This window comes from Bufo gargarizans, chromosome 1 (genome assembly GCF_014858855.1).
Source record: "Bufo gargarizans isolate SCDJY-AF-19 chromosome 1, ASM1485885v1, whole genome shotgun sequence".
Lineage (NCBI taxonomy): Eukaryota > Metazoa > Chordata > Amphibia > Anura > Bufonidae > Bufo > Bufo gargarizans.
In genome coordinates this window covers 726502926-726525622 of record NC_058080.1, presented here as the reverse complement: position 1 = coordinate 726525622, position 22697 = coordinate 726502926, and the positions used below count along the sequence as shown (strand labels likewise).

The following is a 22697-nucleotide window of genomic DNA, read 5'->3' as shown; positions in this document are numbered from 1 at the left end:
CCCGGAGTCTCTGCCTGGAAGCAAACAGCTGTACTTTAAAATGGGTCTTCAAACCACCCAAAAATAAGGTAAAGGAAGGGATGTTATAGTATAACTAGAGTATTGTTTCTATAGAATAAAAATTTGACCAGAATTTTTGAAAAAATTCACATTCTACAGAATCAGAATAATTATTGATTCTATTTAAAAGAATTTTGGGAGAGAGAAAAACAAAGAGAAAAAGACCAGAATGTCATGCACATCTTTTCATGACGATAGCAGCACATTTGCTTCATGTTGAATTGTTTCGAGTCTGTATTTAGTCACACACTCGAATTGGACCAAAAACGAATTTTCAGAAATGCGCTCATCCCTCAAAATAACCCAAGAAGCCTCTGTCATCTTTTTGATCCCCTGCCATTTAATTGACTACACAGTTTTTTTTTGTTTCTGGTGCTGGTGACATCCTCAACTACCGTATGTGATCTCTGCAGCCGCAGCGTTCATGTTGGGTAGTTGGACACATCATCGCGATGATGTCTCTGACTACCAAGGTGAGACCAGTGAATGAGCAATCACAGAGCAATCATAATTGATAGATGAAGTTGTCATAGTTGTATATCCAAGAACAAAGATTGACCCGGCCCACCAGCACTAAACAGTAAGGATGGGAAAGGCTTATTTTGCTTCCGTGACTTTACTAACATTTTTGGATATTTCAGAAAAACTGTTTAATAGAATCTATATTTATTCCATCCACCAGTTGCTTCTCAACTAGAACAGAAAAACCTAAATTTCATCACGAACCTGAAATCAGATGCCATCCATCCATTAGTTTTCCTGTCATTCCCCTTGGACAAGCTTCTTTTGCATTCATTTCTAAACCGAGATTAATTGTGATGAAATTAGCAGAGTAAAATAAACGATCTTCCCCGTGAGCGGAGAACCCAGAGCTTCATGCCAGATATTTTTCAGGATTAATCTACATATTAAGCCGTTATTATTGGAATTCAATGTTAGGGCTGATCTGTCTGTCACAAAAAGATGCATCACCGAGGTCTGTAAGCGAAAGGGAAAATTGAGGTAATTCAAAAGCTAGATACATCGATAGAACCAGGACTTTTATCGCCTTTCCTAGCAGCTGACCTTCTAACTCAAGTGGAAAATATATGGCGTCCAACCTCCTCACTACAGTATATGTCCTCTAGTAGACAAATATTAATTAGGAGGCGGGAGCGGAGATGTTGAGAACCATCTATAAACATTGAACCAGCCCCGTCTTTGATAAGGACATGCTCTTCTCACATGAGCAGGTGACAAATCATGCAAGCTGCTATAGATCTGCTGAAATCAGACATCCATGGTTCCTACACGGAGAAGTGTAGCAGTAATTGGATCCTATTATAGCTCGAGAATGTTTTCATAAAACATGGCTCCTTCTGATTTGATAGTTCCTTCAGGGTTGTTTCAGTTTAGAAAAAACATGGCCAAACGCCACTCTGTGTCTAGGTATGCTAGCTCAATTTCATTCATGTGGAAGTGAGTCTATATAAACAGAGGCATTTATACCATAGAGGTAGACCAATGTAGGTTCTATGGGCTCTTGAAGAGATGAGCCCAGCCATGGTTGTTTCATCACTTTTGGTGTTTTCAGTGATGAGAACTCATGCAGGACTGGTTTCTTCAGAGGTGAAGAAGTAGTTGTGAGATTGGCCTTGTTTAAATGAAAGCCAAAGCCTTTTGTTCAGAAGGCAGAAGTATCACATAATAGGCACAAAATCTTAGCTATGGGCTCCCCAATCTTCTATGCCTATGGCTTATTGAAAAGAGTGACACTGTTTCTAAAAGAAGGTCCACCATGTCTTTCTAATATTGTATAACTCTGTTGAGTAAGTCATCAAAATTGGTCAACTCCAAAGAAACCGTAGTGAAGAAGGGACTTCTTTCTTTGGTGAAAATATATTGAATAGTGCAGTAGCATCCAGTTTTTGCTACATTTTAGCCAAGTTAGATAATAAAATCAAATTATGGACTAATTCATTGACTTTGTTGATTCTGGACTAATTCATTGACTTTGTTGATTAATGTTAAAGGGGTTCTGCACTTTGTTTAAACTGATGATCTATCCTCTGGATAGATCATCAGCATCTGATCGGCGGGGGTCCGACACCCGGGACCCCCGCCAATCAGCTGTTTGAGAAGGCAGCGGAGCTCCAGCAGCGCCGCGGCCTTCTCACTGTTTACCGCTGGCCCAGTGACGGCACGACTAGTATCACTGGCCTGGGCACGGCTAAGCTCCGTTCACTTGAATGGAGCTTAGCCCCGCCCAGGCCAGTTGATACAATCGTGATGTCACTCGGCCAGCGGTAAACAGTGAGAAGGCCGCGGCGCTGCTGGAGCTCCGCTGCCTTCTCAAACAGCTGATCGGCGGGGTTCCCGGGTGTCAGACCCCCGCCGATCAGATGCTGATGATCTATCCAGAGGATAGATCATCAGTTTAAACAAAGTGCAGAACACCTTTACTTTAAATCAGCCAACTTCTATAATTTTTACCAATGCCTCTAAGCTCATTTCATCCCTTCAGTTTCTACAGAAGCCTTCTTCTGCTCTCCCAATCCTCTCTTAGGATCCACATAATATTTTAGAGTCAAATAATTGTCACTTCATCAATGTGTTAAAGGACTGGACCAAGATTCACAGTGCAAAGTAATTGAATATTAACCTTGAAAGGGACTAAAAATTGAACATGGTACTAAAGGGGTTGTCTAGTTAAGAAAATATTTATATATAATATAATATATAATATTATAATAATATATATTAAGTTAAGTTAAAATTAAGTTAACAGATCAATGTTCTCTATTCGGGATCCACAACTCTTGCCCAGAGTGGAGGGCAGTTTCAAAAAGCATCTCTTTATGTGGAGGACTTGTCCTGTATTACACAAACAAACCATTAACTGGAATTGGCACTGTGTAATTCTTAATTTCTCCTGTGGTGGCGCTGCAGGGAAATTGAACAATACCAGGTTTCCCTCCAGATCACAGTTGATTGCTGTTTATTGTATGGGAGTATGAGTGATTGTCTAAAGCAGAAAAAAACTTTCAAAGTGCCTTTTTTGGTAGCGATATCCCCTATATTCTGGAGTGTGTATCACTTTGACTGTCCTTGTTTTATCCTCAAAATATAAAAAAAAAAAAAAAAGATAAATTTCTTGGCTGTAAAATATTAAGGCGTTTCGTCTCCTTCCATTCTTTGACTTTATTTTAATTCTTAAGTAGGCTATAATGGGCATTCCTATACTGAAGTAAAACATTTTAATTCTAAAAGGTTATAAAATATTACCTTTTGTGGTTTGTATTAAAAAAGTGACGGAGCTTGATTGTTTAAGTGTCTCTTGCTCTGCCTTCCACAGGCGTATTTCTTGACTAAGTAAGTATATATTTTTCCAGAATAATGAGACATCTGCCATAACAAGGTAATTTAAGTTGCACTTACAGCTTTAAACATCGTGCATTAGTCTTGTAGTAAAGTATCTTGCCACTAAACTTTAAAGTGCTCGTTTCAAATGGCAATATTTTCTCTTTGGCGTGTAGGCAAAATACTAAAACAATTCAACCATTGTGGAAGAAGAGTGGCTCTGATACATAAAAACTTACAAGAAGGAACCCAATTGTCTCTACCCCAAATGTATTATTTGACCTACCCCCAAAATATGAAGTTGAGCACATCATTGAATCTGTAATCCTGTATCTCGATTTCCCAAACTATGCAGCATCCAAACCATTAGGCACCACCTATTAGAGTGTTTCATTTGTCAAAATGTGGAGTCAATGATTATCAGTGATAAAATCAGTGAATCAATAGATTTCAGTGCCTCCAGTAGACCCTCAGACTCTTCCTTCTTGGAATCGTGGTGGTCTAGGCCAGTGATGGCTAACCTCCAGCACTTCAGCTGTGGTGAAACTATGACTCCCAGCATGCCCCATTCATTTCTGTGACGTTCTGAGAACAGCCAAGCAAGTGTGCATCTCTAGGAGTTGTAGTTTTACCACAGCTAGAGTGCCGGAGTTTAGCCATCACAGGTCTAGGCTAATGATCTACAATACATTGATGACATCCTATATTGCATAAAGGATGTTTCAGCCAAACATCCTCCATCGCACCACACCATTGTGTTTGGAGCAGCAACGTGGATACTTAACCAATCCTCCTTGTCTCCGGGTGTGATTGATGACCCGGTGGACAGGTGGTAAATATTTTTGCCTAGATTAGCCCTTCAATAATATGCCAGGAAGTCAATTGTGAGTGGATTTACATTTTTAAACATATTCCAAAAACGTGAAGGGGATTTTAGCTGTCCCCAAAAATCCAATCCAACATGGTGTCCAGACTTCTTGATATGGTGGCATTCTTTTTCTCTAAGACCAGCCAGTCTAGTGGTAATGGTCCAAACTCACACACTATATTCACGTTATCTTAAGCAACATACCATTGACAGAAGGTAAATTTTTATGGATTATCTCTTTAAAATGTAGCCTGGAATCTTTGAGTGGTTTCCTTCTGTCTCGAATAAGCCACCAGACCAAAAATAAAACAACACTGAGTTCCTCATTCCTAGGCTAACGCAATTCTCACTACAGTCCAACTAGTCTTACATAGTTTCTGGTCACCTTTAAACTGGCCAAAAAATAGAGGTCAATAATGTTGGATATGCCCATTACATGGCATCTTCCTGTAGGATATCTCTTAAACAGAAACTCCAGTCATGACATATGTTGTCTGTTACAGTAGCTATACAGTACCCATGTTAGATCATGGAATCCTGCAATTATTGAAGTCACAAGGTTAGGGTGATTTTTCTTCATTCCTAATAGGGCAACTCCAGTCATTAATAACAATATGACAATTAATGGCACATTGGACATTTTCATATTGAAGATTAAAAAAAAATTAGTTTTGTTGAACGTTCTTATTTTATCTTCCATGTCATTCCCATCATGCCTCAGCAGGTGGCAACAATTTTAAAGGGTTACTCCATTTTGGACAATCCCTACTTGTTAGAATGCACAGCTGATCACAGTGTCTTGATGATAAGAAGCTGATCACAGTGTCTTTCTGCTGGGACTCCCAACGATCAGCTGTGGGGGAACAGTGCTTGGGTGGAGTGTGCATGCACAACTGCACTCCCTTCACTTCAGGGGGCTGTACTGGATATAGAAGCTGGTCCCAGAGGTGGGTCCCAGACCTGCAGCGACTCAGTGGATCACTGATAAAGGGTTAATACTGTGATTCACCACTTCAGAATATTTACTGTGATGATGACCTATGCAATTTAAATCCCAAAAGGTTATATATAGGTAGGAAGCAGTTAATATGGCAGTCTTTAGTTGGTTCCCTGGATACAATCTGGCCCTGCCTCCCCTGGCTTGTAGTGTAGAGAGGTCCTAGCCAGCAGAGCTAGACTGAAGACCTGCATTAGTGTGCACTGCCAAGTATGCCTAAAGGAAAGCCTTATCCAGGAAAACACCATTCCTGAAAGTGGAACACTGCCAGATAGCTGGTTTAAGGTACAGAACAATTTTAACCCCTCCCTGGACATTTTAGCATTTTAGTTTTTTACTCCCTGCCATAACTTTATAATTTTTCAGTTCACATAGCCATTTTTTGGTGGGACAAGTTTTAATTTTTAATGGCACCATTTTATATTGCATAAGATGTAGTGGGAAGCTAAAAAAAAATTCCAAATGGGGTGGAATAAAAAAAAAAATGGGGAAGTCTGCTAGTTTTATAGGTTTTGTTTTTACGACGTTTACTATGCAGTAAAGTCAGTACGATTACGGTGATACCGTATTTTTTTTTGTGTGTTTCAATGCTGAAAAAATGTTTTTTCTTTTCATTGCAATAGTCTGACCCCCAATCATTTTTTTTATAGTTATGTCTACGGAGCTGTGTTTGTGGCTCATTTTTTTCAGGACAATCTGTGGTTTCTATTGATTCCATTTTGGGATGTGTATGACTTTTTGATCACTTTTAATTCAATTTCCTGGGGGAAGTGAAGTCATAAAAAAATGGCAAATCGCCCATATTGATTATTTTTTTCTTTTACACAATTCCCACTATGAGATAAGTTTTGTTATATTTTAATAGTACAGTCTCTGGCTCATTACTTTTATGGAACACCTTCCCCAATCTCCGCCCAATGGAGACGTTCGTGCCTGGCAAGCATGCACTTCTGGGTTTTAGGCCTCTCAGATGTGGTTACAGTTGACCCTGGCATCTGAGAGGTTAAGTGTCCACGATCAGCATTACCACAGTAATAGTATGGCGGATGTTGGGAAGGGGGTTAAAGGCCGTGCTAGACTGAGACAGTAAGGGAACACACGTTTATGGCATAAGACTTTACTGCATGTGAAAATGGCTGATTGCCTTCTGTGCCCTCCACACTTCTGAGAAGGACTGGCTGTCCATTGAAGGACTGCAATTGGGAGCTGCACAAAGTATGCTGAAAGTGATTGCATATCTGTGGTTATTTTAGGAAGATTGCATTATGTATTTAGAAAGAGACTTAAAGAGGACCTTTCACTAGTATACAAACTAAAAACTAACTCTATCTGTGGGCAGAACGGCGCCCAGGGGTCCCCCTGCATTTACTAGTATGCCTGGGCGCCGCTCCGTTCGCCCGGTATAGGCTCCGGTGTCTCAGCTCCGTCTGTTGTATTGGACTGATTTTTTGTAGGAGGCGTGTCCCTTGCTGCAGTGCTGGCCAATCGCAGCACACAGCTCATAGACTGGCTATGAGCTGTGTGCTGCGATTGGCCAGCACTGCAGCAAGGGACACGCCTCCTACAAAAATCAGTCCAGTACAACAGACGGAGCTGAGACACCGGAGCCTATACCGGGCGAACAGAGCGGCGCCCAGGCATACTAGTAAGTGCAGGGGGACCCCTGGGCGCCGTTCTGCCCACAGATAGAGTTAGTTTTTAGTTTGTATACAAGTGAAAGGTCCTCTTTAAAGAGACTCTATCACCCGGATCAAGCCTACCCTACCAGGCATATAGTCTGGTAGGGCTGATGACACAGACAAAAACCATACCTTAATTTCTCAATGTAGTAGGTCCAGTGTGGCAGAAAAAGCAACTTTAAAAAATATGCTAATTAGGAATTTGAGCACTTGAAGGCGGGCTTATGCCTTCCGAACAGTGCTTCTGCGACGCCCTCATTCCTTGCTAATGCCGACCTTCTGCACCTAATCACGCCCCCATGTCCTTTGATTGACAGCACTACACCCGCCGGTCTAGCGCTAATATCTCGGGCCTGATCATTAGCTTCCATGCCGGTGCTTGTGCAGTGGACCTTTCTCTTCCTTCCCGACTTGTGTGTGTGTCCAGTGAGCACGCAACGTCATGGAAGTGAGGTGGGTCTAGCGCTGTCAATCAAAGGACATGGGGGTGTGATTAGGTGCAGTAGGCCGGCATTAGCAAGGAACGGGGGCGTTGCAGAAGCAGTGCTCGGAAGGCATAAGCCTATCTCCAAGTGCTCGAATTTTAAGTTTATTTTTCTGCCATACTGGACCTACTACATGAGAAATAAAGGGATGGTTTTTGTCTGCGTCATCAGCCCTACCAGGCTATATGCCTGGTAGGGTAGGCTTGATCCGGGTCCTCTTTAAGGAGGACTAATACCATCATTTTCAACTCCTATATAAAGACTTTGGGAAAAACTTACTGTAAGAACTGTGCCTATTGTATCTATTTCTACATTTTTTTATCCTACCCATATACCAATGAGACTGGAATACCATTTAAGGAGCACAAATACAGATTTTTTGCGATGGTTCATAAATGATTTGTTCGATGTATAGTTTACTATTGACTAAATTTTGTGTATTTTTTTGTTGCAGGACTTGAGAAGGGAAGCCAGTACAGCTTTCAAGTCTCTGCAATGACAGTGAATGGAACTGGACCCTCGTCTGACTGGTATACAACAGAAACACCAGAGAATGACCTTGATGGTATGTGATTTGTGGTCTATTTTATTTAAATTGCAGCTATAGAATAGGGTTTTTTAGGTTTCTATAAGAGGGTCTTATCTTCATAGTTGGAAAGCTCTTCTCTCATTATTGTGTCTTCTGTGATGTTTACAATCAGCGTTGGACAAGTCTATTAGAGAAGAGCGAATCGAATCCCACGAAGTGGAATTCAATCCGAATTTCAGGATAAATTCGATTCACCTAGAAGCCGAATTTCCTCATGCTTTGTGTCAGCGAATCGATTTAAAGGTGGTTTTCTGCAGTTTGTTTAAACTGATGATCTATCCTCTAGATAGAACATCAGCATCTGATCGGCGTGGGTCCGACACCCGGGACCCCCGCCGATCAGCTGTTTGTGAAGGCAGTGGCACTGCAGCCTTCTCACTGTTTACCGCTGGCCCAGTGACGTCACGATTAGTATCACTGGCCTTGGCGCGGCTAAGCTCTGTTCACTTGAATGGAGCTTAGCCCTGCCCAGGCCAGTTGATACTAGTTGTGACGTCATTGGGCCTGCAGTAAACAGTGAGAAGGCCGCGGCGCTGCTGGAGCGCCGCTGCTGGAGCGCCGCTGCGTTCTCAAACAGCTGATCGGCGGGGGTCCCGGGTGTCGGACCCGCGCGGAACAGGTGCTGATGATCTATCCAGAGGATAGATCATCAGTCTAAACAAACTGCAGAACCCCTTTAACCTGAAATAGTATAAAAAACGAAAAAATTCTAACTTACCTCCTCCATTTGCTCGCGACGGGCCGCCAGCCTCCATCTTGCTTGAAGATCTCGGCCGAAATCCCGTGCGGCGCAAGATTACATCATCACGCCGGCTGGCGTGATGACGTCATACACCACCACGCCAGTCGGCGTGATGACGTAATCTCGCGCCACACCGGATTTCGGCCGAGATCGTTAAGCATGATTATTATTAATTTTACACTCAGATGCCGCGATCATGTATAAACGCGTCATCTGAGGGGTACAATGATGGGGGCGGCGCTATCGCAGCTCCCTGTCATTGCACCCGCTACTTACAAAAAAATGCGCTTCGTGACAAAGTAATTCGTAATAGGGATGTTAATAGCACAGTTTCTGGGGGAACCTTTATTGGGGTAAGTGATCAACTCTGCATTCAAAGCCCCTCTGTCTTGTTCTCTTCTGCCGTGCTAAAATAAAATAAAAAATAATGTAAAAACATCCTATAGTTATGGAGGTTTGACAGGTGCACGACTTTGTCATTAGTTGTGTCTGGCTAAGGCTAAAGATAACTTACCGTATATGTGAACCTAGCCGAAAGATGGCCATTAATTTTAGGCAGCTGTTAGCCGAATCTTCCTAACCCCCCAATCACATGCAGGCTCGGCATGTGTTCTGAATGGGGAAGAGCTGCTGCCCAACACCACAAATGATTGGACATGTTGGAATCCAACTGCTAGTTCCCTCTCCTGAATCTGCCATCGAGAGAAAATCAGGACATCACCATACTCATACAAATTAAATGGGCGGTGGGTCCTCATGAAATTAGTGGTTTCAGCTAACAGTAATGTGTATGGGTCAGCTTCACTGGGTTTTCTGTGACCCAGTGGGTGCCAGAAAGCCATCTCAATCACACCTAACATTCCTGTAGGAGAAAGTTAGTAATATACTGTTCTGAAATTGTGGATCTTCCTTTTCTGAATATTTCATTTCCGCTGATATCACGTCCTTTACCAGTTTTCCAGCCTGGGCTATGAACTGGATGTCACTTGTGCTATAGACACTGCCAGAAGTATTCCTCTCCCTGGTGTATGTTTTAAACTCCTGAATCCACCTCATATGTTCATGTCCCAAGAGGAGGAATATTTTTGACCCTGTCCGTAGCAGAAAAATCATCCTGTCCACAGCCTAGACTGTTAATGTGGTAAAGGATGTGAAGTCAGAGGAAGCTGAATTTTTTTATAGAGGAGCATCTCATGACCAGGTTCCCAGGAGGCCTATCTGAGCAACTTCAGAATGGTGGGTATATTGCAAATGTTCTCCTACAGGGGTGTTATGTGTTTTTAATGGGGAAATTGGTAGGATCTGCTGTGTCCTGGAAAACCCTTTTAAGTCATAGTCAGACAGTAGAATTGCAATTGCAATGTTTGTTTAGACATACTTAAGTCAACCTGGATGACCATAAGTGGTGAGTGTGGATGTAGTATACTCAATCCTTATTTATATTCCATTGATATTCCAATCTTTGGATTTCATAGGGTCCAGTTTTTAATAATAGGGTAATATGAAAAAGCAATATTACTTTTTGGATCTGGAACAAGCTTGAACATGAAAGTAAATAAACACTCAGCTCTTTCCATTGACCCCTACCATTCTTAATATTAAGCCATGCTTCAAGTATTTTTGCATGGGACTTTCAATTTCACTGATGTTTTGATGAAACCAGGGGGAGTCAAACACCTATTAGATGCTGAGAGTCCTCGATACGCCAGCCTCTTATAGACAGGGCAGCCAGACAGATTGTTAACTGCAGCTACTTTACAGCATGTAGGATTCATGTTGCTCACCTCGCCTTCACTGTATTTCTGTTTGAAATGAGCATCAGTGAGACAGACAGTATGTTAGAGAACTGCTGATGTTCCCCTGTGGATATCTCTTTTAATTAGTACGTTTTGTTAGAGTGATTGGGAAGCCACTAAAGAGTCACGGTTCCCCGCAATGCTCCCTTGTGGTTCCTGGCATCTGGGAAGTACTCAAATATATATTTTTAGATTTCAGATTCCCTTAGGAACCCTGAGTCTATTGCCTTTAAAAGGTTTCATTCAATTTGCCTAAGTGAAGATATTCCAAAAGTCAGATCGTGTCAACAGATGTACAGAGTGAAACACTCAAAAGGAATACATTGTATTGGGCCCTAAGGGGGACTTCATGACTTGTGATGAAAGCAACACAGAATCCCAAAAGGTAGAGTTCCTGGAGAACCTATGTGAGGGCAAATATTATTTTAATGGAGCTCTCCAAGTAGAAGAGCCAACTAAGTTAAAAGTCTTCATACTGTATCTCACGGCAAGACATCATGGTCTCGAATACAGTATCTTGACCATGAAAAAGTCCTAAGAGATAGTCATCTAAAATAGGGTTCGATGCAATTATGTACATGGTCGCCAACTACCAGGACAAATCCATCTACGTTAAAGTATCTTAAAGATGTATTAATACCAATGGAGTAATAGGCGAAACTGTCCTCTAAGGTGGCATTTTAGAAGAGATTTTAAGGTATGTTCTTCACTCTGTAAGCACTTTTACCTACTCAGTAGATCCCAAAGGGGGTCGTGTAACATAATCCTCTATATCCCCGACTCTGTTGGAATAGAAGATGGAGGTCTTTGATCAGTGATTTATCTATACCAGTCACAATGTCCATTTGGTCCAGCAAAGCTTTTGAACATCTGTCCACCAAGTAGGTGACACTTTAGAGTCTCTTAATTGTGTATAATAATACATCTTACATTTTTTATGCTTACTAAACATTCCTCTAAAGTGGCATCAGGGGCGTAGCTATAGATGAAACAGGGAAAGCAGCTGCGTTGGGGCCCGAACTCAGACGGGGAACACCTAGAAGAATGACTAACATATTTTATTGTCAGGGCCCCCTCAACAGTATTATACAATGACATTATATACAGAGACACTATAGAAAACGGATGGACTGGCTTCTAGGCCTCGTCTGAGAACGCGATCTTGACTAACCTCAGGAGTGGGGGTTGCACAGGAGTCGGGAGTTGCGTAGAAGTTGCTGGGGGAGGAGGGCCCGTTCAAAAATTTGCTGTAAGGCTCAGTCATTTATAGTTACGCCACTGGGTGGGTGGTATCATTGCAGTAGAAGATGTTTTAAGGTATGTCCTTCTCTCTGTGAGCACTCTTAGCTATTCAGTATATCCAAGAAGGGGCAAATAAAATGCTCCTCTACAGCACAGACTCCATTAGAGATGGGTGGCTCAGATCTGCAATATAGTTCTAGTGTCTTTTTAATCTAGGAAAGCTAATGGCCATGCCTCCACTGTGTAACTGAGATTTAGACCCTCTAGATTATATAGTTATATGCTTTATTTTCAATATTCAGTGGTTAAAATTGAAGCTTGCCATTCCCTTGGATAACTTCTGATCCACAAACCTTGTACATCTCATTTTTGCTGAATAATACATGCCATTTAACTCTCCCCAAAGGCTATTTTTTGGCCCAAGAACTGCTCAGTCAACAGTAAAACAAGACTTTATGTCTCCTTGTGGGATTATTAATAGAGATCTTGGCCAAAGCAAAGTTCATTAAGCATTTTAAAATATCTTGGTTTATTATAGCTTTACTTTCTTTTACTTGCCACAAAAAGAGAGTAGAGTTCACCTAGAATTAGTCTATCTTGAAGGCCATATTCATAACTATGTAAGTTAATTTTTTAATTTTTATTTTCATTTTATTTTGAATTACATTCTTTTTTTATGTGTTGATATTTTGTTCTTATTGCACTTTACCTAGTTACGTCAGTCCTTCCTAAACAATGTTTAGAAAACCATATCTGGCCTTCTGCCTTTTATATACGTGTCCCAGGCTGTTGATGGTCAATGATGGCAATAATCAAGACTCACTTATACAGAGTATATTACTTTCTGAGAGATTCCAGAACTCTTGCGATCTGCAACAATACAATAGTGGAAGTCCCCAACAAAAATCATGTAGAGTGCAGCTCTGGCTTCCAGCTATTCCAAAGCCTCAGGCATATACTAAGGTGTCAATAATCAGCTTGAAATGGGAAAAAACATTTGTTTGATAACAGGTTCAATAATTGTGGTACCTAGCTCTAAACCCTACCACTGGAACATGACAGGACCACCATTGCAATGGCAGATTTGTTAGGTTTTATTGAAGAAAATAATACAAAATGCGGCATAGGTTTCATTTTCTGGTCTGAAATGTATTGAGTCCAAATTTATTAAAAGGTGTATATTGTTTCCTAAATCTGGCTCACCTTACTCCAATTTCCTTGGATTAAGACTGGCATATGAAACAACAGTCTTAATAAATCTACAGTGTCTGATTGGCTGTAGGTTTATGTTCAGAGGCTTCACTCGATTGCGCCAAAGGTGGCCACGTACTCCATCTACTATTCATCTCAGTGCTGCGGGATTGAGTATTATATCATTGGAATTTGATACCCTGCTCATGGCTGCCAGGCTTGCCTTGTCCCTCAATGCAGGCTGCGTCCTTCTTGCCTTCAACGCCCTTCATATCCTGCCTGTAGGGTGTGTGCACACTCACTTTGGTTCTTAAAGAACACACGCACACTCTGATCTTCACCACCAATGACTGGCTTCTTTGAGGAGCTTTAGGCAACTTCCCTCTGTAGGAGGTTACCTAAGCAATAGGTTACTTATCTTAAGTTCCCACAAAGGTGTGCTGTCTCTGTTGTCTGCCCGTGTACTGACTTTCTGTCTGTTTACTGGATTCAGACCCTCTGCAGCCTCACCTGCGCCTGACCACTGTACTGACCCTTCACAGCCTGCCTTGACCTCAGACTGTTTAACGTATAACATGTACTTCACCTGCCCTGACCAAGGTTTGTCCCCGAGTACAATTTTTCCTGATTCCTCAGTGCTTTGCACCAGTGTTTCTGACCCTCGTTGGTCATCTGTCAATCATACAGAGACTACTCCAGGAGGTAGCAGCCTGATGGTGAAGTCCAAATCCTTGTATAGGGGTTAAAGGGTGAAAACCAAGGGACTGCCAGGATTATGCCCTTAGGAGTATCCCAGAGTCAAATCTGTTGATTGACACAGTGGATCCATATCCACTGCCATTGGGATAAGGACAGATGTTTTCACATAAGAATTACATTTTATTGACAATATCACCCCTGCTTAGCATGATGGGTAAATGTGGAAAATGTAACATTATTAGCATTGTATTCCTTGTACCAGGCACTATTTGCTGTCTTTGGCACCAACATCAACAGCTACAATAAAAGGCAATATTAAGAAGCCGTTTCATGTATAATCCTCCATATTTGCATACTAGAACATGTTACAATGAGAATGAGATAATAAAAGACACAGTGGATATACGGTGTCACAAGATTTTCCGTTCCGTTAATTTTTGACCGAGCATGACTCTAAATTGTCTGTTTGGTTTGTGCTTTGCTGTCAGTAGTAAATAACCCAGCCTAACCATTTACTGTATTTAGGTCATTTCAATTATAGGATTTTTCTTTTCATTTTAGCTCTTTATGTGGCTCATTACCATCTGTTAGTACATGCATTTGACTCTCAAGCTAAAAATAAACCTGAAATGTACAAATTTTGATCATCCTAATCTCAGTAAAAGCACCACATTCTTTTGGGAATACTTCATACATTATATCTTATGATGGTTTTACCGTATACGTTATATGATACATTGCCACTATGTTAAAAGTTGCTTTGATGATGCGAAAACATTGGCTTTTCCCTTCCGCTCTCAATGAGGCAAGCTATGATGTTACGCTCATGAACTTGCCTGTGACATAGTTGGATATTTGTCATAGGACAAGTTGGCCATAATAAGATATGCTTTGGTTCTGTAGAATATCAATGCCCAACAACTGTTTTAGATGTAGTAGAGAAAAATGCATAAAAGGCATAAAAAAGTCAAATAAAATATTCATTGGCTTGAATGGGAAAAAAGGAACGGTAATGGTGCAACATAGCATACGTGAGAATGTCTACCACATAATTCCACATTTCCCATGTAGATAATATCTGGCTATGCACAGCCAACAGTAGGATTTAATGGACAGGTCCCAGATCTGCACCAATCAGTTGATCACCAGGCCAGCTTTAGTTGTAAAAGGGGTTGGTTGTCTTTATGCAACCTTTAAAAAGAAATCTCCAATCATATATACAGGACATTTCCAAAGTATGCAGAGCTGAAGTCCTGCAGCTTCTTCAGTGTCTGAACAGAGCTAGCTCAGGTTGACTTGCTTTCTGGGAAATGTGGACTTCTGTACTGTGCAATCAAAACTGCCCCATAATGCAATGCAGCAGAGACCATTGCTCTACAGGAGCTCAGCTAAGCTGTTCGGGGGTGTCTGTCAACAAACTGTAGCAGTAACAACAAGCAGAATTGTGAATTCAGCTCTTGATCAATTGTATAAAGTAATGTATGTATTAACTGACTCATTTTTTTTTTATGGAGTTTATATCTAGATTCTGTATAAATTGTGTTTCTTATACTGCGAAAATGAGAGTTTTACAAATTTCTTGGAGCCTCTGAAATATAAAGCAGTGGAACGAGCTGTGGGAGAAATGCCATTTCTGAATGGGCTTCACAGTTGTTACCAGTAAATAATGTTATGTTTTTGGATTTGTCGTATTATTCATTTCATGTTCTCTAAAACTTCTACAAAAATCTCTTATTCTTGCTTTACCGAAATTAAACTAAAGGCGTCTGGTCTCCGAGCCCAGATTATCTATTTATAACACAACATTCCATATTCACACAATGATCAAACTGTATTAGTCAGGCTGCAGGCTCCCATGAGAAAGTCAGTAGAATATTAATGTTGTTTCTGTTTGACTTGTAGAAACCCAAGTGCCAGACCAGCCCAGTTCTCTTCACGTCAGGCCTCTGACTACCAGCATCATTATGAGTTGGACTCCACCACTAAACCCTAACATTGTGGTACGAGGGTATATAATTGGCTACGGTGTCGGAAGCCCCTATGCCGAGACTGTGAGAGTGGATAGCAAGCAGCGCTATTATTCTATTGAGAATTTAGGTAAGTGGCTGTGAATAAATACAAGTAAGGTACATGTGTTTGTGCTCAACAAGTCTCTATAAAAGTAAATTAGAAGGAATTGATGGAAATAAATTAAGCAATGTCATAAGTGTCTGAAATAGGGAGATATGAGATGAAGAAATTGCTCAAAATTCGATTCTGGACCAATTCCTACAGTGAACCCAGGGGAAGAGTGAAAGGTGGAGGGTGGTAGTGGTAATGGCATTGATGGGGGAAGTAGCTCTCACAGTGACAGTCCTCATCCTCATGCTCCCTTGGCCATTCAGTGATGGAAGGAGCACCCTTTCTTCAAATGAGGCACACTCTAGACTTTTTGGGGTCTCCTGCCTTGAGGAAGGTTGGTAGGCTGCAGGACAGCAGGTGTGGATGGAGGGACAGTGGGTGATAGTGAAGTCAATGTCCAGGCCCGTTTGGTTAGAATAAATAAAGTCGCACTTTACTGAATAGATTATGGGACTAGCAGTACATATAGCAGCAATGGGCACGGTTCTGAAGTATATTACAGAGTAGGCTTTTCCCAAAAACTTTGTATAGGCAGTAGCAATGATGGTAGTAATCTCTCTCTAGATACACTTTGCAGTCTTCCCAAATAACCAGAGGTGTGCAATTCTGTGGAGTGCACAGCTTACATCTGGATGACAAGAACGTCTTAAAGTGTGGTGGGTGCCAGGGGCATTTAACTGTTTCCACAGGCAGTAAGATCTGTTACCAAAAACGAGCATTTACTTTACTGTCTGTCCTTCAAATGGTTCCCATTCATCTATGAATGTTTGTTCACTTTCTCATAGGGGTAGTGCTTAGCAAAGTTGTTCTGTGGCAGTTTTCCACTCTGATGAATGGTGTTCTCCTGGATGAGGCTTCTTTTTGGGGTCTACTTTGACAGCGATGCACGAGACTCAGGGTTGCTGAACACAAGGGATCCTATTTTTGCCCTTTCCACTGACTACTTATAGGAATATTCTTTTTTTTTTTTAATCTAGAGCAGAACATGTATAAAAGACCATGTTCCACAGCATACAGAGCCATTGCCCTTTTCCCTCACTTGAAACCAGCCATGCTGCCAAACTGGTCCCTGATAAGCCAGTCACAGTGACTGGCGAAACGCGTCAGGAATAAGTGAGCAATATAAACAAATAATTTAGATCGAGGGGCATGTAGTCAGAATAGAGACAGGTCCCAACACCTGATTCAGGGGTCGCCTTTCTCAAGGTAGGTGCTCCAAAACAGGGATATTATTTTAGATATGAAAAATTTATAGACCAAATAAATTCTAACCAAATAGAGCTCCGATTGCCTGGAAAAGTCTCCCACTCTTGCTTTTTCTTCAATTCTCCAGAATTGAATCACACAAACATCTGATTTGTTAGGGACGGAACCTTTTGAAAAATTTGCATATTAATTCATAATTTTAGAAACAATTTGCTCATCTCTCGAGAGTACGTTGGGTGCCATAGATGTCTGATACATGTAGTTCCACAGTTGGCAGTGGCCTGGCTGATTCTGTCATTTATCTCTCCGTTCATTTTCTCACCAGATTGGTTGGGCATTCGGGCTCCTTGTTCTTCACATAGTTTCAGGTTCCAGAAATTGGATTCCCATCTATTAGATGTGAGTCCAAACTAGACTTTACTTCAAAGAGCAAAATATACAGTTTTCTACCCTAATACTCAAAACCTAAATAGTTTGGCTTATTGGCACATGCCACTCATCCTTGATTATGATTATAGGGCTAGGACCACAGAATTACTGTGAAACTTAAGTTGGCCATGCATTTAAGATAACTCTCTGCTAATCAGCAATCCTCGATCTTTCCCATCCTCATAATTGTTTGACTTAGCATGAGTTCTCAATGTGGAGAGAGGAGTAAACCTCTGTTGGTTAAAGACAGCTTACAGTATCTGCTCTGAAAACAAAAGGAACATACCTGTCTCTTTTTCCCCCATATCTACTGTTGAGGGACCAGTGGGATATCCCAATACATGTATGGCAGCTCTGCATCATGGCTATAGGAGAAAGGGAGCTTGGAGAGTTTATCTCAGCATATCAAACAAATGTATATGTTACTCAGACTATGCAAGTCTATGTGCCAACACCCAAGGTCATCTTAAAGTGGTCTTACCAACATATGGTTTCAGGATATCTGCATATAATTGGGCCAGTTTTAGTCCAGAATCTAGAGCTGGCCCTGCTTCCATAATTTTCATGTGACTCCCTCAACCAGCACAAGAATTAAAACTGGACCATTCGGAAGGTCCCTAGAGAAACCACCAACCAATTCATAATTAGTGTTTTATGGCATCCTTTATAAAAAATACCTTTAATAGAAAAATATATTTTATCCCGTCCATTCATGACCATTATGCACCATCTAAGATTTAAGGACTTATAGATCCAGTTATTTTTTAGGTATCTACCCACTTCCAAGACTAAGAACACCCAGTAGTAAATTAAGTGAACTGTAGGCCCTTTTGGTTTTAACAATGAATTCTACTTGGAAAATACGCTGACTGTGCTTGGAAAAGCGTACATTTCCCTCAGAAAGGAATAAATGATGTGGGCCACTGCAGCATGTCAATCACACATCTTAAGTTCAATGTATTATGTCCAGCCACTAAAGTTCTTGGAAGTCTTCAATCATGGAATCCAATTATCTGACTTAGCAGGGCAAAGTGTTGTATGACAGCTTTTAATCTCAAAGGGTTTGCAATGACGTCTAGTTCGACTAATGCTTTCCTTATAGGTTGGAGACAGCAAGGAGGATGGTTTGACAGTCAATGTTAATATGAAGTTTTATTCCTTTATCTGAAAGGAAATATCTAGAATAACTGTCTACATATAATATCTTTAATTTAATAAGATAAATCAAAGTTTAATCATGCAGAATAAGAACCCATGTTTGACTAGACTATAAGGGTTGTCAGCCCCCTGTTGTACCAAATGAGCTTGGTGTTTATATACTCCATTTTAATGAGGAAGTGAAAGAAATTACAAAGGTATAGGAAGCCTATATAGGCACCTATGGATACATGTCAAAGTATCAAGGTTCTATAGGGTGTGCCACACAAACAGTATGGCAGCATGGTGGAGTAGGTCCTCACTGGAGGTTAGTTAGCAGACCCTAATAAAGCTTTTGTCCCAAGAGTGTGAGAATAATGACTCATTTTAGTTTTTAGAATTTTATTAAAGGAAATTATAGTGGTAGAAAATTAGATATTTAGATCTTATGCAATCCAAGTTTTAACAGTTCCCTATGTAGCTTGAAAGGGTAAACATTAAGGGGGTCATTTATTATACTGAAATATGACTACATTAGGTGTATTTCAGGCCCAGATTGTGGCTCAACTTTTAGGTGCGCCTCAATCTGCGATTTCTCCCTGCTCACGCCAGTTCTAAAGTTGTGGGGGTGGCCTGGGCAGGGAAAGGGACGGGCTGGCAGGCCTGTTTCATTTATAAATTTCTGCGCCTGTTGAAGGCATAGAAAAAGGTGTAAATGTATGACAACTGCCGCTGGATGTGCCATAGTTATGGAGAAACCTGCACCACCAGGTATAGGGCTTTATTAAGACCAGCATCTAAAACGCTGGTCTTAATAAATTTGTCCCTAAATTTCTCTGTAGTTGGGCAAAGAACCCATCAAGATAACCCCATTTGGAGGTGATATTAAAGTAGAAGACAACCCCATTTGTAGGTGATATTGAAATAGAAGACAATACCTTTTGGAGGTGATATTAAAGTAGAAGACAACCCCATTTGGAGGTGATATTGAAATAGAAGACAATACCTTTTGGAGGTGATATTGGAGTAGATGACAACCTCATCTGTAAGTGGAATTGGAGTAGAAGAAAAACCAATTTGCATGTGATATTGGAGTCATTATTTACAACTAGGGTCTGTTTCTTATGGGAAGATCAGATATCAATGATATGTTCTGTGTGTACAATGTAACAACCAAAATTACAGTGTAATTATAAATGGAGACCACATGCTCTGTATAGATTGAAACATCTCCTCTAGTAGGTCAAAGAAACCCCAGCCTGACATAGAATAAAGTGAATTGATGATACAAGGTGGTCCCCTAAAATATAATCCTACCAGGGGCCAAAATAAATTAACTGTTACTCTAATTCATTGAGGACACCATGAGAATGATTAGCCTGAGTGGCAACAGTTGTCATCAGGATGAATATACTCATCATGCTGATCTTGCTAGTCCATCATGTGCCAAAACCTTCGGGAGCCGGAAAACAGCTGTAGTACACAGTTGCAACCCCACTCAAACAGTGGAGAAGTCTGGTCCCTGCAGATTAACCCTTTGAATGCTGTGTTCAGCATTGATTGTTTCATTAAAAGGAATAAACTGAGATAGAACCCCCATGCAATTGCTTCAAGGAGATTCCCTATGATGCAATTGAGGCTATAGCTAGTTACAGTTCAGGGTTCATTGCAGGACCCCAGGGCTGCTGATCATACTAGTACATAAGCTAATGTACTGACATATATATATATAATAACATATACAATATGTAACAAAAATGGTAGATACATTCAGGGGCGAATTGAGACCTTACAGGGAAATTTCCTGGTGGGCTGATGCCCAGGGGGCCACTCAAGCCCTCTTGATGGCCGCAGGCCAGGTACATAATGATCTGATGCTCAACGGCCTCAGGTTCCCTCTTGAACTCAACTGTATTACTGTCCTGATGATAGTGATACAGTTAAAGGGGTTGTCCGGGTTCAGAGCTGAACCCGGACATACCCTGAATATTATCCAGGCAGCCCCCTTGACAAGAGCATCGGAGCAGTTCATCCTCCGATGCTCTCCTTTGCTCTGCGCTAAATCTCGCAGGGCAAAGGCATTTTGTGGAGTTCCAGTGATGAACCGGGCTCTCCTTCGAGCTGCCAGGTGGAGGCTTCCGCCCAGCAGTGAGCCCTGTGATGTCACCGGCACTGATGGGCGGGCTTCAGCGCTGCCCTAGCTTGTAAAACGGATAGGGCAGCACTAAAGCTCGTCCATCAGAGCTGGTGACATCACTGAACACACTGCTGGGCGGAAGTCTCCACCCGGCAGTGTGTTATAGTAAATAAAAGAGCCCTTGCCCTGCGTGATCCTGCGCAGGGCAAGGGAGAGCATCGGAGCATGAACTGCTCTGATGCTCATGTCAGGGGGGGGGGCTGCCTGGGGGAAATTATGGGTATGTCCGGGTTCAGCTCTGAACCCGGACAACCCCTTTTAAATACTGTGATGAGGGCGACAGTATTGTGTGCCGTCCTGTGGTATTTGGTTGTGCTGGGGTGGTATTCTGCACTACAGTATTGAAGGTCCTGCCTATTTCGGTTGTTCCTGCCTTCTTGTTTTGGCCTGTCTTCTGTCAGTTTGAACCCACCTACAACATAGGGCCACTTTTAGTTTTTTTCCCCGGGCCATTTCAGAATTCTAAAATTCAGAGGTTACAATTCATGAAGCAGACACAGCCTTCAGCACTGCTCTGTAAAAACAATCCTCCTATGAATTGGTTTTCTATCGACCTTCATTTTGGGCATTCTCAACCCTATGATTGGGACCCCAGCAGATGCCTTCAGTTCCGATCATCTAATGATTTTGCTCAATTTCCCCTTTAATTCACCAAGTAGCTCCAGTATGTTATAAGCTCTCTAGCCTCACTCTCGCAATATTATACACAGCTCCATAGATCTTGAAGACAAAAGTCTGGAAACTTTGCAAAGTTTCATTCCTTAGTGTCTGATTTAAAATAGTTCTAAACAATGTCACAGAAAAAAGTTATAAAGCAGAAAAAAAGATGTGCTCCATCATGGAGGTGATAAAAAAGCACAATGGCATTTTTATCATTTTACGTTCCTGCATTGCAGGTTGAATTTCTTTGCAATATGGGTGTAATAAACCAAACCCGATAAACCATGCCTGGTGGCCGGACGGAGGGAACTGCTCGGAGTGTAATGCTCCTTGCATCCATAATGCCTTATTTCTGCTGTTGTGGTCCCAAGCTGCATTCAGCATCCGGCGTATTAAAAACGGTCATGGGGAGAAGATGACAACTGCTCATTGCCTGAGATTCTGATCATTTTTATTTGATGAACCCCTGTTATCATTTGTTAGAGGAGCAATAGATTCTCTGGTCATTATCAATGTGATGAGTTTTCAAGAGACACAAAGAAAATAGAAGGCATTATCCCTTATCTATTATCATCCTGTTCTAGAGTACAATGCTTTGTAGGTTGCATTCATCTATATATCAGTCTTACAATGTCTTGTGATACAACGGATGGGAGTAGTAGTGGCCCTGTTGAAGTGTGTCATGGTGAATCCCTGGAGATTCGGTGTAATGGAAGTGTAGTACTGAAGAAGGAAGCCAGAGTTACAAAGTCTCTTTTACTAGGTACAAAGTAGAACTTTAAGTAAATACAAGTGCAAATGCTCTCTACCTCACTGGAGGCAGGTTGGTTGGAGGCAATTCAGCACTTAGGTGGCAATGACCTAGTGGTAGTCTGGTGATAGGTGGCTTGGCTGTAACCCCACACCTCGTTGCAGTGTCTTCAATGCTGAAGGTAGAAGTTCAGGCCGCTGCCTGGAGTCTCAAGAATTTACTTGAGAAGAATAGATTTGGTTCTCTCTGGAGAATCTGTATCAGGAGCAGGAGCTCTGTGGGTTTCTTCCTCTCCTTTCTGTCTCTGGACAAGGGTGGTTAGCCCTGTTCCTTGCCAACCTTTGTCATCTTTTCCTTTCTGGTATACAATACACAATACATAACAATGTAAACTATGTAAAGATTGTAGTAACCCTAGGTGCTACACATATAATCGGGAAGTTTCAATTCAAACTTTTTTTTTGTCTTTAAAGGAGTTTTCCAAGTAGATGAATATATTTTAAAATGGT

At 41.4% G+C, this 22697-nt stretch overlaps 1 protein-coding gene across 1 annotated transcript in view; it reads left to right on the top strand.

The window, feature by feature from the left end:
• The window catches only part of DCC (DCC netrin 1 receptor), a 494023-nt gene that overhangs the window by 356633 nt on the left and 114693 nt on the right, over positions 1–22697 (top strand). The window contains exons 13-14 of the mRNA XM_044283460.1: positions 7883–7993; positions 15590–15784. Of these exons, the coding sequence (XP_044139395.1) occupies positions 7883–7993; positions 15590–15784 (306 nt within the window). The remainder of the gene's footprint in view (positions 1–7882; positions 7994–15589; positions 15785–22697) is intronic.